Source organism: Mobula hypostoma, chromosome 5 (assembly GCF_963921235.1).
Source record: "Mobula hypostoma chromosome 5, sMobHyp1.1, whole genome shotgun sequence".
NCBI classification, from domain to species: domain Eukaryota; kingdom Metazoa; phylum Chordata; class Chondrichthyes; order Myliobatiformes; family Myliobatidae; genus Mobula; species Mobula hypostoma.
Window position 1 is genome coordinate 23142940 of NC_086101.1, and position 17199 is coordinate 23160138.

Below are 17199 nucleotides of genomic sequence, written 5' to 3' on the forward strand. Positions count from 1 at the left end.
AACTGGCCTCAACTGTTTCCTGCGGCAGAGAATTCCACAGGTTCACCACTCTCTGTGTGAAGAAGTTTTTCCTAATCTCAGTCCTAAAAGGTTTCCCCTTTATCCTCAAACTGTGACCCCTCGTTCTGGACTTCCCCAACATCGGGAACAATCTTCCTGCATCTAGCCTGTCCAATCCCTTTAGGATTTTATATGTTTCAATCAGATCCCCCCTCAAACTTCTAAATTCCAACAAGTACAAGCCTAGTTCATCCAGTCTTTCTTCATATGAAAGTCCTGCCATCCCAGGAATCAATCTGGTAAACCTTCTTTGTACTCCCTCTATGGCAAGGATGTCTTTCCTCAGATTAGGGGACCAAAACTGCACACAATACTCCATGTGTGGTCTCACCAAGGCCTTGTACAACTGCAGTAGTACCTCCCTGCTCCTGTACTCGAATCCTCTCGCTATAAATGCCAGCATACCATTCGCCTTTTTCACCGCCTGGTGTACATGAATGCCCACTTTCAATGACTGGTGTATAATGACACCCAGGTCTCGTTGCACCTCCCCTTTTCCTAATCGGCCAGCATTCAGATAATAGGAATTCTGCAGATGCTGGAAATTCAAGCAACACACATCAAAGTTGCTGGTGAACACAGCAGGCCAGGCAGCATCTGTAGGAAGAGGTACAGTCAACATTTCAGGCCGAGACCCTTCGTCAGGACTAACTGAAGGAAGAGTGAGTAAGGGATTTGAAAGTTGGAGGGGGAGGGGAGATCCAAAATGATAGGAGAAGACAGGAGGGGGAGGGATAGAGCCAAGAGCTGGACAGGTGATAGGCAAAAGGGATACGAGAGGATCATGGGACAGGAGGTCCGGGAAGAAAGACGGTGGGGGGGGGGACCCAGAGGATGGTCAGGGGTATATTCAGAGGGACAGAGGGAGAAAAAGGAGAGTGAGAGAAAGAATGTGTGTACAAAAATAAGTAACAGATGGGGTATGAGAGGGAGGTGGGGCCTTAACGGAAGTTAGAGAAGTCGATGTTCATGCCATCAGGTTGGAGGCAACCCAGACGGAATATAAGGTGTTGTTCCTCCAACCTGAGTGTGGCTTCATCTTTACAGTAGAGGAGGCCGTGGATAGACATGTCAGAATGGGAATGGGATGTGGAATTAAAATGTGTGGCCACTGGGAGATCCTGCTTTCTCTGGCGGACAGAGCGACAGAGCGTAGATGTTCAGCAAAGCGGTCTCCCAGTCTGCGTCGGGTCTCACCAATATATAAAAGGCCACATCGGGAGCACCGGACGCAGTATATCACCCCAGTCGACTCACAGGTGAAGTGTTGCCTCACCTGGAAGGACTGTTTGGGGCCCTGAATGGTGGTAAGGGAGGCAGTGTAAGGGCATGTGTAGCACTTGTTCCGCTTACAGGGATAAGTGCCAGGAGGGAGATCAGTGGGGAGGGATGGGGGGGACGAATGGACAAGGGAGTTGCATAGGGAGCGATCCCTGCGGAATGCAGAGGGGGGGGGAGGGAAAGATGTGCTTAGTGGTGGGATCCCGTTGGAGGTGGTGGAAGTTACGGAGAATAATATGTTGGACCCGGAGGCTGGTGGGGTGGTAGGTGAGGACCAGGGGAACCCTATTCCCAGTGGGGTGGCTGGAGGATGGAGTGAGAGCAGATGTACGTGAAATGGGGGAGATGCATTTAAGAGCAGAGTTGATAGTGGAGGAAGGGAAGCCCCTTTCTTTAAAAAAGGAAGACATCTCTCTTGTCCTAGAATGAAAAGCCTCATCCTGAGAGCAGATGCGGTGGAAATGGAGGAATTGCGAGAAGGGGATGGCGTTTTTGCAAGAGACAGGGTGAGAAGAGGAATAGTCCAGATAGCTGTGAGAGTCAGTAGGCTTATAGTAGACACCGGTGGATAAGCTGTCTCCAGAGACAGAGACAGAAAGATCTAGAAAGGGGAGGGAGGTGTTGGAAATGGACCAGGTAAACTTGAGGGCAGGGTGAAAGTTGGAGGCAAAGTTAATAAAGTCAACGAGTTCTGCATGCGTGCAGGAAGCAGCGCCAATGCAGTCGTCGATGTAGCGAAGGAAAAGTGGGGGACAGATACCAGAATAGGCACGGAACATAGATTGTTCCACAAAGCCAACAAAAAGGCAGGCATAGCTAGGACCCATACGGGTGCCCATAGCTACACCTTTAGTTTGGAGGAAGTGGGAGGAGCCAAAGGAGAAATTATTAAGAGTAAGGACTAATTCCGCTAGACGGAGCAGAGTGGTGGTAGAGGGGAACTGATTAGGCCTGGAATCAGAAAAGAAGCGTAGAGCTTTGAGACCTTCCTGATGGGGGATGGAAGTATATAGGGACTGGACATCCATGGTGAAAATAAAGCGGTGGGGGCCAGGGAACTTAAAATCATCGAAAAGTTTAAGAGCGTGAGAAGTGTCACGAACATAGGTAGGAAGGGATTGAACAAGGGGGGATAAAACTGTGTCGAGGTATGCAGAAACGAGTTCGGTGCGGCAGGAGCAAGCTGAGACAATAGGTCGGCCAGGACAGGCAGGTTTGTGGATCTTGGGTAGGAGGTAGAAACGGGAAGTGCGAGGTGTGGGAACTATAAGGTTGGTAGCAGTGGATGGGAGATCCCCTGAGCGGATAAAGTCGTTGATAGTGTGGGAGACAATGGCCTGGTGCTCCTTAGTGGGGTCACGATCGAGGGTAAATAAGAGGAGGTATCCGCGAGTTGTCGCTGTGCCTCGGCAAGGTAGAGGTCAGTTCGCCAGACTACAACAGCACCCCACTTATCGGCGGGTTTAATAATAAGGTTAGGATTAGTGCGGAGGGAGTGGAGAGCAGAGCGTTCCGAAGGAGTGAGGTTGGAATGGGGACAAGGTGCGGTGAAGTCGAGACGGTTGATGTCCCGTCGGCAGTTAGCAATAAAGAGATCCAGAGCAGGCAGAAGACCAGAGCGGGGTGTCCATGAAGAAGAGGAGGGTTGAAGACGGGAGAAGGGGTCATCGGTGGGGGTGGAAGAGTCCTTGCCGAAGAAGTTGGCTCGGAGGCGGAGACGGCGGAAGAAAAGTTCCGCATCATGGCGAACACGGAACTCGCTGAGGTGTGGGCGAAGGGGGACAAACGTGAGGCCCTTAATGAGGACAGAGCGTTCTGCCTCCGACAGTTGAAGGTTGGAGGGGATGGTAAAGACCCGGCACGAATGAGAGCTGGGATCAGAGGGGGGAGGGGGGAGGCGGGGGGTGTCAGTGGAGAGGGGAGGGTTGGGGTGAGAGGAAGATGGAGCCTCTGAGGGCCCAGGAGCTGATGATGAGATCTGAAGGAGATGGGGTTGCAGAGTATTGGTGGGGGAAGTGGAGACGGGAGTCACAATAGCAGCACATAAAGAACCCGGCCTGGGGTTCAAGGCTGGAATCTTGAGAGCTGGGATCAGAGGGGGGAGGGGGGAGGCTGGGTGGGTCAATGGAGAGGGGAGGGTTGGGGTGAGGGGAATATGGAGCCTCTGAGGACCCAGGAGCTGACGGTGGGATCTGAGGAAGACGGGGCTGCCGAGTGGTGGTGGGGGAAGGGGAGACGGGAGTCACAACAGCAACACATAAAGACCCGGCCTGGGGTTCAAGGCTGGAGTCGCAGTTGGTGGTTGCGCAATCGCTTTGAATGTGTTCATGGTCGTTGCTGGAGTCCGGGTTTTGAATATGCCCTGAGGTGTTGGAGCTGGCGAGATCAATGGCAGGGGCCGCAATCTGAAATTCATGCTCTGTCCGCCAGAGAAAGCAGGATCTCCCAGTGGCCACACATTTTAATTCCACATCCCATTCCCATTCTGACATGTCTATCCACGGCCTCCTCTACTGTAAAGATGAAGCCACACTCAGGTTGGAGGAACAATACCTTATATTCCGTCTGGGTTGCCTCCAACCTGATGGCATGAACATCGACTTCTCTAACTTCCGCTAAGGCCCACCCTCCCCCTCGTACCCCATCTGTTACTTATTTTTATACACACATTCTTTCTCTCACTCTCCTTTTTCTCCCTCTGTCCCTCTGAATATACCCCTTGCCCATCCTTTGGGTTCCCCCCCCCCGTCTTTCTTCCCGGACCTCCTGTCCCATGATCCTCTTGTATCCCTTTTGCCTATCACCTGTCCAGCTCTTGGCTCTATCCCTCCCCCTCCTGTCTTCTCCTATCATTTTGGATCTCCCCTCCCCCTTCAACTTTCAAATCCCTTACTCACTCTTCCTTCAGTTAGTCCTGATGAAGGGTCCGGGCCTGAAACGTGGACTGTACCTCTTCCTACAGATGCTGCCTGGCCTGCTGCGTTCACCAGCAACTTTGATGTGTGTTACCATTCAGATAATAATCTGTTTTCCTATTTTTGCCACCAAAGTGGATAACTTCACATTTATCCACATTAAATTGCATCTGTCATGAATTTGCCCACTCACCCAACCTATCCAAGTCACCCTGCATCCTCTTAGCATCCTCCTCACAGCTAACACTGCCGCCCAGCTTCGTGTCATCCGCAAACTTGGAGATGCTGCATTTAATTCCCTCATCCAAGTCATTAATATATATTGTAAACAACTGGGGTCCCAGCACTGAGCCTTGCAGTACCCCACTAGTCACTGCCTGCCATTCCATCTGGTAGCCTCCAACTTGATGGTATGAATATCGATTTCTCCAACTTCCAGTAATTTTTCTCCCTCCCCTTCCTTCTTCTTTCATTTGCCACTGTGCCCCCCTCTCCTCACCTGCCTGCTACCTCTCTTCTTTCCCTTCCTTCCACATTCCACTCTCTTCTCCTACCATATTCCTTCTCCAGCCCTTTGCCTTTTCTACCCAGCACCTCCCAGCATCGTCCTTCATCCCCCTCCTGCACCCACCTGGCTTCACATATCACCTTCGAGCTTGTTCTCCCTTCCCTTCCCCTCTTCCTTTTTCTGGCTTCTTCCCCCTTCTTTCCAGTCCTGATTAAAGGTCTCAGCCCAAGACATCCACTGTTTATTAATTTCCATAGTTGCTGCCTGGCCTGCTGAGTTCCTCCAGTATTTTGTGTGTCTTGCTATGAACTTGGAATCCTCAGTCTCTCTGTTCAACATTTCTACCATGTACTGCAGATGTCCAAGTCCTATTTCAACTCTGCAAAATGGATGACCTGGTACTTGTCAGAATTAAGTTCCATTTGCTAATGTTCTGCCCAACTTTTTCATTTGATTCATATCCTTTTGTAGACTCGGACAACTTTCCTCACCATCTACAACACCACCAATACTAATTCATCTGTAAACTTACTACTTGTATCTCGTACACTCACAATTAGATCATTAGTATATATCACAAAGTGCAGAAGTCGTACAACCTTTCACTACTGTATACAAGTAGGTTCAGACTTCAAATCAGAAAAAAACATTCTTCCAACACGACCTCTGCCTTCTGTCACCAAGCTGATTTTGGATCAATTTAGCTGGATCACCTTGGATCCCAGGTGCGTCAGCCTTCTGGTTCAGCCTCTCATGTGAGACCATGTCAAATGCTTTCCAAAAGTCCACATAAAGAACATCTTTCACATTGCGTCCAGCAATCTTCTTTGCCATCTCCTCAGATTAGAGAGATAAAGTTTTCCTGACTCTGGGCATTACTGACAATCCATAATCAGATCCTGATCTCTCCAATTATACACAATTCCCATGACTTGAATTCTCTCCAATAATTTCCATGCAGGCACAGATGGAAATCACTCAAACTCAAATCGAAATTTCTGGACTTCCACAATCCAGTAGGAGTCCCAAACCCCATCAGCTCATATACTAAGAGATCCCAGCACCTCTGTGCAGAACCTCCAACAGAATCCAGCAAAATCTGAGCCAGACTGTTTCCGACTGACAGCAGCCAGCCAGGACAGATTTGATAACGTGCTGGAGAATTCCTCTCAACTGCTCCCTGAAAAGCTTAAGTGATGGTGAGCTCAAGGGAAAGTTTTCAGTGATTGAGTTCTTTAGAAAAAGCTTTGATTTTGATACTTACTGCAAACTGGGAAGAATCTGGATAGTGCTATCACAAATGTGATTGCTGATATAGTGAATATGATCCAGATTGGAATGTTGGTCTTGCAGCTTTGATCTGAAATGGACAGAAGTGAACCCACTGAGTAAATTCACACTGATTCTCCACACCCACTCCCAGTTTAAAAGTACATTTAACACAGCCATATGTCCAATGGGAGTTATGAGGCAAAGCATCAAGTTAATCATACGACAAAGTAGATTTATTATGAAAATATGTATATGTCACCATTTACTAACTTAAGTTTCACTTTCTTGCAGGAATTCACAGTAGAATAGAAAAATACAATAGAGACAATGTATTGTATAACTACAAAGAAAGAGTAAACCAACAATCAATTAGAAAAGACTGCTGAAGGGTCTGGGCCAGAAACGTCGACTGTACTCTTTTCCATAGATGCTGCCTGGCCTGCTGAGTTCCTCCAGCATTATGTGTGTGTTCCTTGGATTTCCAGAATCTGCAGATTTTCTCTTGTACATTTAAATGTATTTAATTTATTAAATGCAAAAACAAAACTAATTCCTAGAAAGAGGTAAACATGTGAAACCGGTAAAATTCCCCACACACCAAGATCCAAGGTTATGTCGTCCATAGCAGCTACACAGTCAGCACTAATTACACTGCAAAAGGCAAATGCTAACAATACCTCCTCTCTCCTTCACTAACTCACCTTCTTTCTCCTCCTTAAACACAGATAGTCCTTCCCTCTCTCCTCATTCTCCATTAGTCAGATAACCCTTTCCCCTTCTCCACCCACTCCACCCGTCCATCACACACACACCAGCCCGACTGGTTCCCCTCTCCCACTCCTCCATTTGTCCATCACACACAGACACCACCCCGACTGGTTCCCCTCTCCCACTCCTCCATTTGTCCATCACACACAGACACCACCCCGACTGGTTCCCCTCTCCCACTCCTCCATCTGTCCATCACACACACACACACATACACACCACCCCGACTGGTTCCCCTCTCCCACTCCTCCATCTGTCCATCACACACACACACACACACACACCACCCCGACTGGTTCCCCTCTCCCACTCCTCCATCTGTCCATCACACACACACACACACACACACACACACCACCCTGACTGGTTCCCCTCTCCCACTCCTCCATCTGTCCATCACACACACACACACACACACACCACCCCGACTGGTTCCCCTCTCCCACTCCTCCATCTGTCCATCACACACACACACCACCCCGACTGGTTCCCCTCTCCCACTCCTCCATCTGTCCATCACACACACACACACACACCACCCCGACTGGTTCCCCTCTCCCACTCCTCCATCTGTCCATCACACACACACACACACACACACCACCCCGACTGGTTCCCCTCTCCCACTCCTCCATCTGTCCATCACACACACACACCACCCCGACTGGTTCCCCTCTCCCACTCCTCCATCTGTCCATCACACACACACACACACACCACCCCGACTGGTTCCCCTCTCCCACTCCTCCATCTGCCCTCCCCCCCATTCCATTTATTCCATGTTCCACTTTTCCCTCTGATCAGATTCAATCACCTTCAGCCCTTTGTCATCTCTGCCCATCACTTTCCCATTCTGGTGTGAACCCCACTCTCCCCTCCTATATCTGACCATTATCCCTCCTCACCTGGATCCACCCATCACCTTCCAGAGTTTGATCTGCACCTTCTCTCTCCACCCTCTTATACCGGCCATATTCTCTCGATCTGTCAGACGATATCCTCAGATGCTTGTCCTTAGATGGTGGGGGTGAGTCTCCCTCGGGAACCTCTGCTGTCTCATGGTAACACTGCTATGGACTCCAGGATACTGACCCAGTGACAATAAAATGTCTTCCCGTATTCACCTAATATGTGATATCATTACTATCTTGTCATTATTAAGCTGTAGCCCAGTGACAGGCATTTAAAAGTCACGGAGATGGTGATTGGTGGGACGCTCCATTTACTGGTGATAGCTGGACCAGTGACACACACTCAGAAGGCTCTCGTGGTCAGCACGTGATCACAGACCTGGAACAGGAGCAGGTGAGTGAGAGCCTGAGCTGTTCAAAAGGACCAAGGGTGACCTGTGAGACAACTTCACATGGATAAAGTGACTGATATTTGTGGGGTGGGGACTGGGACTGGAATCCCAGGGTCCAGATGAGGCTCTGGGAAATCCACACCACACTGAAATGGAGATCTGGAGATCAGCAGAGTCAGCTGAAGGAGCTGGGTGCAGGGGAACGAAACAACACCAGCAGAATCAATGGCTGTTGTTGGGGTGGTTGGGTGCACTGAAGTTTCCAAGTCCTGAACACCTTGATCAGCAGAAACAGTTTCTAATCAACCTGTCAGTCACTTTTTACATCCTGAAAACTGTAATTATTTCACTCCTCAACTGTCTAGTGCACTCTGGTTTCTGCAATCTCTGCATGTAACTTAACATTCCAGCAAATTTCCACTGCCCTCCTCAAAGACCAATACGTCCTTCCTGTGACGTGTGGTCCAGATCTGCAGACGTGGTTTCACCAGAGCTTTGATGTCTGTAGCACAACTCCTATTCCCCTGTACTCCGGTACTCTGGGTCTAAAGACCCACATCCCACTGGCTGCTTTGCTGACACTGTGTACATGTCCATGACATGTTATTGTCTGATGAACATAGACCACACAGGGTTAATGGATCACCATTTAGAAACTAATTAGTCCTGTCCTTTTTAAATCCAATAAAAGACTTTGTATTCACCTGCATTAAAATCCATTGACATAATTCTTTCTCATTTGTATCAACTTCTGTGATTTATTGCTGCTCTGTTATAATATTATTGGAAACTTGTTTGTGATTGTTTAAAATCTCAACACTGGACTCAACCTGATGAAAAGGTGCAGTCACAACAGATTTGCCACCATCAATTCTCCACTCTGGTCAGTAGTATGCTTTCAGTTCCATCAGGTTCACCTTTGGGAGTTTATCAAGCAGCTTCTGGAAGTCCGGACACACCCTGTATAACCTACAGTGTCTATATTGGGTCAGACCTCCAGCAGGTCTCCCAGTCCCCAGCTGTAGACTGTGGGGCTGAGGAGTGCAGGTGCTGGTGTTCCATATAAAGCAGTTCACAATGTACTGACTGAGATACTCATTCCATTCCTGCACTGAGAACCATAGCCACCATTTTAATGTAATTTAAGAATATTTGTGCACATACCTTTAGACACAATCCAGCAAAGGAGGGCAATGAGGATGAAGACAAGAGCCACAATGTTACAAATATTCAGTCGCCACCACCACTGCTTGTCTTCTAGAGTCCACAGGGAGAAATGAACAACAACATTAGAACTGTTTCAAACTGTTTCAAAACTGAAGTAACAGATCAACACAAACAGTTCTACATATGTTTCAGTGGACAAGTGTTCCAGATAAGAGACATGGATTGGGATTGGTCAGGTTGGCTGTGATAATGAATGTCCTAAACATGAGACAATCCCACCAGGTTGGAAAAGGACCAGGTGTCAGAGCAATGCAGTGAGGGAGGTTCAGAGAGTTCACTCCACTGTCAGTGTGTGCAGATCCCCAGAGAGGCTAAAGACCTTGTCGTTAGTTCTGGAAATATGTTGTAAAATCTATGTTTCCATTATCCTCCGGCCGTGAAGATGGAAATGGCAGGAAGACTGCAGTCTCTCTGTGTACACACTGAGCAAATGCGACAAGACCCCACTGTAAATAAGTTCTGTCATATTATCCCAGTGATCAAGTGTACAATTGACATGGTCCTACCAATCAGCCATCGGGATGGAGGAATTGGGAGAAGGTTCCGGAGAAAGCTGGGCGGAGAGAGATTTGTGACGGACACTGGTGGCGTTCTTGGTCTTTTGGCGGGAGATGGAGAGAGGAGAGGATCGGGAGAGGCAGCCGCAGGATTTGATCCGACGGGAAGGCGTGATTCAAAGCAGTCCAGGATGGGAAGTTCTACTGGTGATCAGTGATGAGAAGTTGGTGTTGTGAGTAAGGGACACACCCAGATTTTGGAAGATACGATCTCCAATACTGTGCACATTTCAGCATCTGCTGAAACTGAAGGAAGCTGGAATTATCAAGGAGTCCTCATGTGTCAAGGTACAAATGCATGTTGACTATTGGACACTGAACTGACGTACAGTCCCTGACCAATATACTGTTCCACGGATCGAGGATGCTCTGGCCTGCCTGAGTGGAGCAAAATGGTTCAATGTGCTGGACTTAAAGAGTGGGTATTATCAGATACCAATTAGTGAAGCTGACAAGGAGAAGACAACATTCATATGTCCAATTGGATTCTTTCAGTTTGAAAGATTGCCCCAGGGCATATCAGGAGCACAGCTATGTTCCAACATGCCATGGAGAAGACCGTTGGAAACATGAACTTGCTTGAGGTACTGGTGTACATGAATGATCTCATAGTGTTCGAGTCCACACTGAAGGAGCACAAGATGAGACTAATGAAGGTGGCAGACTGCCTGAAAACTGAAGGTTTAAAATTATCACTCGACAAATGCCAGTTCTGCTAGTAGTCAGTCAATTATGTCCAGCACGTAATCTCTCAGGATGGAATAGCTATGTATCTGTCCAAGGTCGAGGCGGTGACCACATGGCCAAGGCCCAAGAACATGGGAGCTCTGCACTCATTTCATGGATTCTGTGGATACTACCAGAGATTCGTGAAGGATTACTCCAAAGTAAGCCAGCCTTTGAATCAGCTTCTGTGTGGTTACCCTCCCTTGGGGAATAAAGGGAGGAGAACAAAAGGAGAAGGTAATGTTTATCTTTGCCCCTTGGAGCCTTTCGGAGAAAGATGGGATGCCAAATGTGAAGATGCTTTTCAGCTGCTGAAAGAGCTGCTGACTAAAGCACCTGTGCTGAGTTTTTCAAACACCAGTTGCCGTATGTCCTGCATACCGAAACCAGCCCCATGTGGGAGAGTGTTCCTGCCTCTGGTGTTAAAGCACTGTGCCAGCTTTCTACCACAGGGAAATGAGCAGCAAGGCTGTGGCAGGATAGAGCTGTGGATCATTTGGGAGCTTCGGGTTGTGCCATTCCACAAGTTTATTACAACTTGACAGCTCTGGATACAAAACAATTGCCTGCCTTGAGTCTTGCGGAATTGGCAGTAGCCCAGTGAGACAACACCTGTATAGGTGCCATTTGGTCATCTGTTACAGAAGGGGATATGGCCCGAGTTGAAAAGATGAAATACCCTACCATACCCCTACCGATGAAGGAATGGAAAAAACTGGAGTTGAGGAAACAGGTTTTATACGGGGTCACATCTCCTCCAGACAGGACTCAGCGTTCCTAGTTGGTTTTGCCTGAGAAGCATCAGAGGATTGTGTTGAAGTCACTTCATGATGATTCTGGTTACTTGGGGTTTGACAAAACTGTTGGCCAGAAAGAATGACAATCTAAAAATCAGTCAATTCAAAATTAATCAAGGACAATGGAAGCAGACAGAATATTTGTCTTTGTTCTTGCTGCATGCTTGGGGATGGAGACTGCCATTTTGTGAGCTTGACATGCTGGGCTTGATCAATGTTTTCAAGAAGACACAATGATACTTCAGGTAATCTGCTGGACTGGAGATAATGTCCAAATAAGAAGTTATTTCTGAGATGTTGTTTGGTTGGATATAACATGTAGGTTTGTGAATGTTAGGGTTGATGCCTGCCTGAAGTGATTTGAGCTTGTTGCTGATTGAGAACGAAGAGCCATAAATTATCAACTGTCACTTGATGGGAGGAGGGCAATCAATCCTGGCTTGGGGCAGAGCCAATCACAAGATGTTAAAGGACAGACACATGACCTGTGGCCAATGACACTGGAATGCGATATTTGAATCGATAAGGAATTGATATAAAATTGATATAAAACTGCTCGGGGAGAAGGGTCTGCACTGCGCAGGCGCGTGACGTAGCGCGCCAAGGTTTAAAAAGGGAAAATTTCAACGGTTCTTGTTTCAGTCAAAGCAAGTAGCTGAAGAAGTGAGTGGAAGAATTCGGGTTGAAAAAGTCATTTTTTTAAAAAAACTGCTCGGGGAGAAGTGTCTGCACTGCGTAAGTGCGTGACGTAGCGTGCCAAGGCTTAAAAAGGGAAAATTTCAACGGTCATCAAAGTTGCTGGTGAACGCAGCAGGCCAGGCAGCATCTGTAGGAAGAGGTGCAGTCGACGTTTCAGGCCGAGACCCTTCATCAGGTTCTTGTTTCAGTCGAAGCAAGTAGCTGAAGAAGTGAGCGGAAGAATTCCAGTTGAAAAAGTCATTTTTTTAAAAAAACTGCTCGGGGAGAAGGGTCTGCACTGCGCAGGCACATGACGTAGCGCGCCAAGGTTTAAAAAGCAGACCACCATATACAGCGGCCATCGTTGTAGCGGCCATCGTCGGAGTGGACTGAGTCAGAGTGGGGCGGCTTTGGCTCAACAGGCTTCGGCGAGAACAGGTAGAGGCCAGGGTAGGTTCCGGTAAGTTTTTTGTTCAGATTGTTTAGTGCAGTGAGAATGCCAGGCAGGATGTTGGAATGCTCCTCTTGCAGGATGTGGGAAGTCAGGGAGCCCTCTGGTGTCCCTGACAACAACACCTGCAAGAAGTGCATCCAGCTGCAACTTCTAACAAACCGCATTAGGGAACTGGAGCAGGAGCTGGATGACCTGCGGATCATTCAGGAGAATGAGGAGATTATAGATCGTAGCTACAGGGAGGTAGTTACGCCAAAGGAGCAGAGGACAGGAAATTGGGTCACTGTCAGGCGAGGGAAGAGGAAAGGGCAGGCAGAGCAGGGTTCCCCTGTGGCCATTCCCCTCAACAACAAGTATACCGCATTGGATACTGTTGGGGGGGATGACTTACCTGGGACTAGCTGCAGTAGCCGGATCTCTGGCACTGAGACTGGCTCTGCAGTGCAGAAGGGAAGGGGGAGAAAGAGGAGAGCGGTAGTGATGGGGGACTCGATAGTTAGAGGTACAGATAGAAGGTTCTGTGGTCGTGACAGAGAATCCAGGATGGTTTGTTGCCTCCCAGGTGCCAGGGTCAAGGACGTCTCTGATCGATTGCATGACATTCTGAAGTGGGAGGGTGACCAGCCAGATGTCGTGGTGCACATCGGTACCAATGACATAGCAAGGAAGAGTGAAGAGGTCCTGGAGAGTGAGTATAGAGAGCTTGGTAGGAAGTTGAAAAGCAGGACCTCAAGGATGGTAATCTCAGGATTGCTACCTGTGCTAGGTGCCAGTGAGGGTAGGAATAGGATGCTCTGGAGGATGAACAAGTGGCTGAGGAACTGGTGTAGGGAGCAGGGTTTCAGATTTCAGGATCATTGGGACCTCTTCTGGGGCAGGTGGGACCTGTACAAGAGAGACTTACACTTGAACCACAGGGGGACCAATATCCTTTCAGGGAGGTTTGTTAGTGCTATTGGGGAGGCTTTAAACTAGATTTGTAGGGGGATGGGAACCAGAGTGCCAGAGCTGACAGTGTGGCTGGGTTGAAAATAAATGATATTGAAAGTTTAAGCAAATCCGCTGATAGAAAGGTTGTGAGTGGTGGTAAAAATCTTCTGAGGTGTATATATTTCAATGCTAGGAGTATTGCGGGGAAGGCGGATGAGTTGAGGGCGTGGATTGACACGTGGAATTATGATGTTGTAGCAATTAGTGAAACTTGGCTACAGGAGGGGCAGGACTGGCAGCTTAATATTCCAGGGTTCCGATGTTTCAGATGTGATCGAGGCAGAGGAATGAAAGGTGGGGGAGTAGCATTGCTTGTTAGGGAAAATATTACAGCAGTGCTCAGGCAGGACAGATTAGAGGGCTTGTCTACTGAGTCCTTATGGGTGGAGCTGAGAAACAGGAAAGGTATGGCCACATTAGTGGGATTGTATTACAGACCACCCAAAAGTCAACGAGACTTGGAAGAGCAAACCTGCAGAAAGATAACAGGCAACTGCAGGAAACATAAAGTTGTGGTGGTAGGGGATTTTAATTTTCCATACATTGATTGGGACTCCCATACTGTTAGGGGTCTAGATGCTTTAGAGTTTGTAAAATGTGTTCAGGAAAGTTTTCTAAATCAGTATATAGAGGGACCAACCAGAGGGGATGCAATATTGGATCTCTTGTTAGGAAACAAATTAGGGCAAGTGACAGAAGTCTGTGTAGGGGAGCACTTCGGTTCCAGTGATCATAACACCATTAGTTTCAATTTGATCATGGACAAGGATAGATCTGGTCCTAGGGTTGAGGTTCTGAACTGGAAGAAGGTCAAATTTGAAGAAATGAGAAAGGATCTAAAAAGCGTGGATTGGGACAGGTTGTTCTCTGGCAATGATGTGATTGGTAGGTGGGAAGCCTTCAAAGGGGAAATTTTGAGAGTGCAGAGTTTGTATGTTCCTGTCAGGATTAAAGGCAAATTGAATAAGAATAAGGAACCTTGGTTCTCAAGGGATATTGCAACTCTGATAAAGAAGAAGAGGGAGTTGTATGAAATGTATAGGAAACGGGGTAAATCAGGTGCTTGAGGAGTATAAGAAGTGCAAGAAAATACTTAAGAAAGAAATCAGGAGGGCAAAAAGAAGACATGAGGTTGCCTTGGCAGTCAAAGTGAAGGATAATCCAAAGAGCTTTTACAAGTATATTAAGAGCAAAAGGATTGTAAGGGATAAAATTGGTCCTCTTGAAGATCAGAGTGGTCGGCTTTGTGTGGAACCAAAGGAAATGGGGGAAAACTTAAATAGGTTTTTTGTGTCTGTATTTACTAAGGAAGCTGGCATGAAATCTATGGAATTGAGGGAATCAAGTAGTGAGACCATGGAAACTGTACAGATTGAAAAGGAGGAGGTGCTTGCTGTCTTGAGGAAAATTAAAGTGGATAAATCCCCGGGACCTGACAGAGTGTTCCCTCGGACCTTGAAGGAGACTCGTGTTGAAATTGCGGGGGCCCTGGCAGAAATACTTAAAATGTCGCTGTCCACGGGTGAAGTGCCGGAGGATTGGAGAGTGGCTCATGTTGTTCCGTTGTTTAAAAATGGGTCGAAAAGTAATCCGGGAAATTATAGGCCAGTGAGTTTAACGTCAGTAGTAGGTAAGTTATTGGAGGGAGTACTAAGAGACAGAATCTACAAGCATTTGGATAGACAGGGGCTTATTAGGGAGAGTCAACATGGCTTTGTGCGTGGTAGGTCATGTTTGACCAATCTATTGGAGTTTTTCGAGGAGGTTACCAGGAAAGTGGATGAAGGGAAGGCAGTGGATATTGTCTACATGGACTTTAGTAAGGCCTTTGACAAGGTCCCGCATGGGAGGTTAGTTAGGAAAATTCAGTCGCTAGGTATACATGGAGAGGTGGTAAATTGGATTAGACATGCTCGATGGAAGAAGCCAGAGAGTGGTGGTAGAGAATTGCTTCTCTGAGTGGGGACCTGTGACTAGTGGTGTGCCACAGGGATCAGTGCTGGGTCCATTGTTATTTGTCATCTATATCAATGATCTGGATGATAATGTGGTAAATTGGATCAGCAAGTTTGCTGATGTTACAAAGATTGGAGGTGTAGTAGACAGTGAGGAAGGTTTTCAGAGCCTGCAGAGGGACTTGGACCAGCTGGAAAAATGGGCTGAAAAATGGCAGATGGAGTTTAATACTGACAAGTGTGAGGTATTGCACGTTGGAAGGACAAACCAACGTAGAACATACAGGGTTAATGGTAAGGCACTGAGAAGTGCAGTGGAACAGAGGGATCTGGGAATACAGATACAAAATTCCCTAAAAGTGTCGTCACAGGTAGATAGGGTCATAAAGAGAGCTTTTGGTACATCGGCCTTTATTAATCGAAGTATTGAGTATAAGAGCTGGAATGTTATGATGAGGTTGTATAAGGCATTTGTGAGGCCGAATCTGGAGTATTGTGTTCAGTTTTGGTCACCAAATTACAGGAAGGATATAAATAAGGTTGAAAGAGTGCAGAGAAGGTTTACAAGGATGTTGCCGGGACTTGAGAAACTCAGTTACAGAGAAAGGTTGAATAGGTTAGGACTTTATTCCCTGGAGCGTAGAAGAATGAGGGGAGATTTGATAGAGGTATATAAAATTATGATGGGTATAGATATAGTGAATGCAAGCAGGCTTTTTCCACTGAGGCAAGGGGAGAAAAAAACCAGAGGACATGGGTTAAGGGTGAGGGGGGAAAAGTTTAAAGGGAACATTAGGGGGGGCTTCTTCACACAGAGAGTGGTGGGAGTATGGAATGAGCTGCCAGACGAGGTGGTAAATGCGGGTTCTTTTTTAACATTTAAGAATAAATTGGACAGATACATGGATGGGAGGTGTATGGAGGGATATGATCCGTGTGCAGGTCAGTGGGACTAGGCAGAAAATGGTTCGGCACAGCCAAGAAGGGCCAAAGGGCCTGTTTCTGTGCTGTAGTTTCTATGGTTCTATGGTTCTATGGATGCTTTGTGTGTGCTGGTAGTGGTAACTTTGAAGAATAACTATCGCAGATACAAGCGTGAGCAACCCTGCGTGAAACACGTGATGAGTGAATCGGGACAACGAGGAACGCCTGGCCAGCGTAGACTCCTTTGCCCAGGTAATACCTTTGCTATTCTTTGACTGTTCAGGAGAGTCAGGGGTACTTAGCGGGGGTGCACACAAGGTTTTCAGTGTATGAATTCATGTACTTGCTAGTTTAAACAATAAAGGTACTTGTCAGCAAATACATAACTCTCTGTGCCTCACTAATCATCGTTATAAGAAGTATTTTTTTTACAACAAGACCTACAGATTGGTCCGAGATCGGTTCTATTGGCCCCGAATGAACCCTGAGGTTGAAGAGTATTGTAAGTCCTGCATTTGATCTATTTGAAGGAAGCAGAAGTTGGCTGACAACTGGGTGTCTACGCCTTACATAGCGGACAGCCAGATGCCAAATGTGCCAGTTTTCCAGGTGAAGTCGGAAGCCAGGAATGGCCCTGTCAAAATTCTCCACTGGAACCACCTTTTACCTCCAGGGCAGGAGGTACGTGTTGACTGAAAGCCTGACATGGACCCTACACCCAGTAGGAGAAGAACAGAGAGGCAATCAGCGGAACGAGCTGAAAAGGACCTAACCACTGAATGCT

At 47.4% G+C, this 17199-nt stretch overlaps 1 protein-coding gene across 2 annotated transcripts in view; it reads right to left on the bottom strand.

The window, feature by feature from the left end:
- LOC134346686 (uncharacterized) overlaps window positions 1-17199 on the bottom strand; it is a 140154-nt gene that overhangs the window by 19101 nt on the left and 103854 nt on the right. For both annotated transcript variants that reach the window (XM_063048196.1, XM_063048195.1), the window contains 2 exons: window positions 9272-9364; window positions 6029-6124 (listed from right to left, as the gene is read on the bottom strand). In XM_063048196.1, coding sequence (XP_062904266.1) covers window positions 6029-6124; window positions 9272-9364 — 189 coding nt within the window. The remainder of the gene's footprint in view (window positions 1-6028; window positions 6125-9271; window positions 9365-17199) is intronic.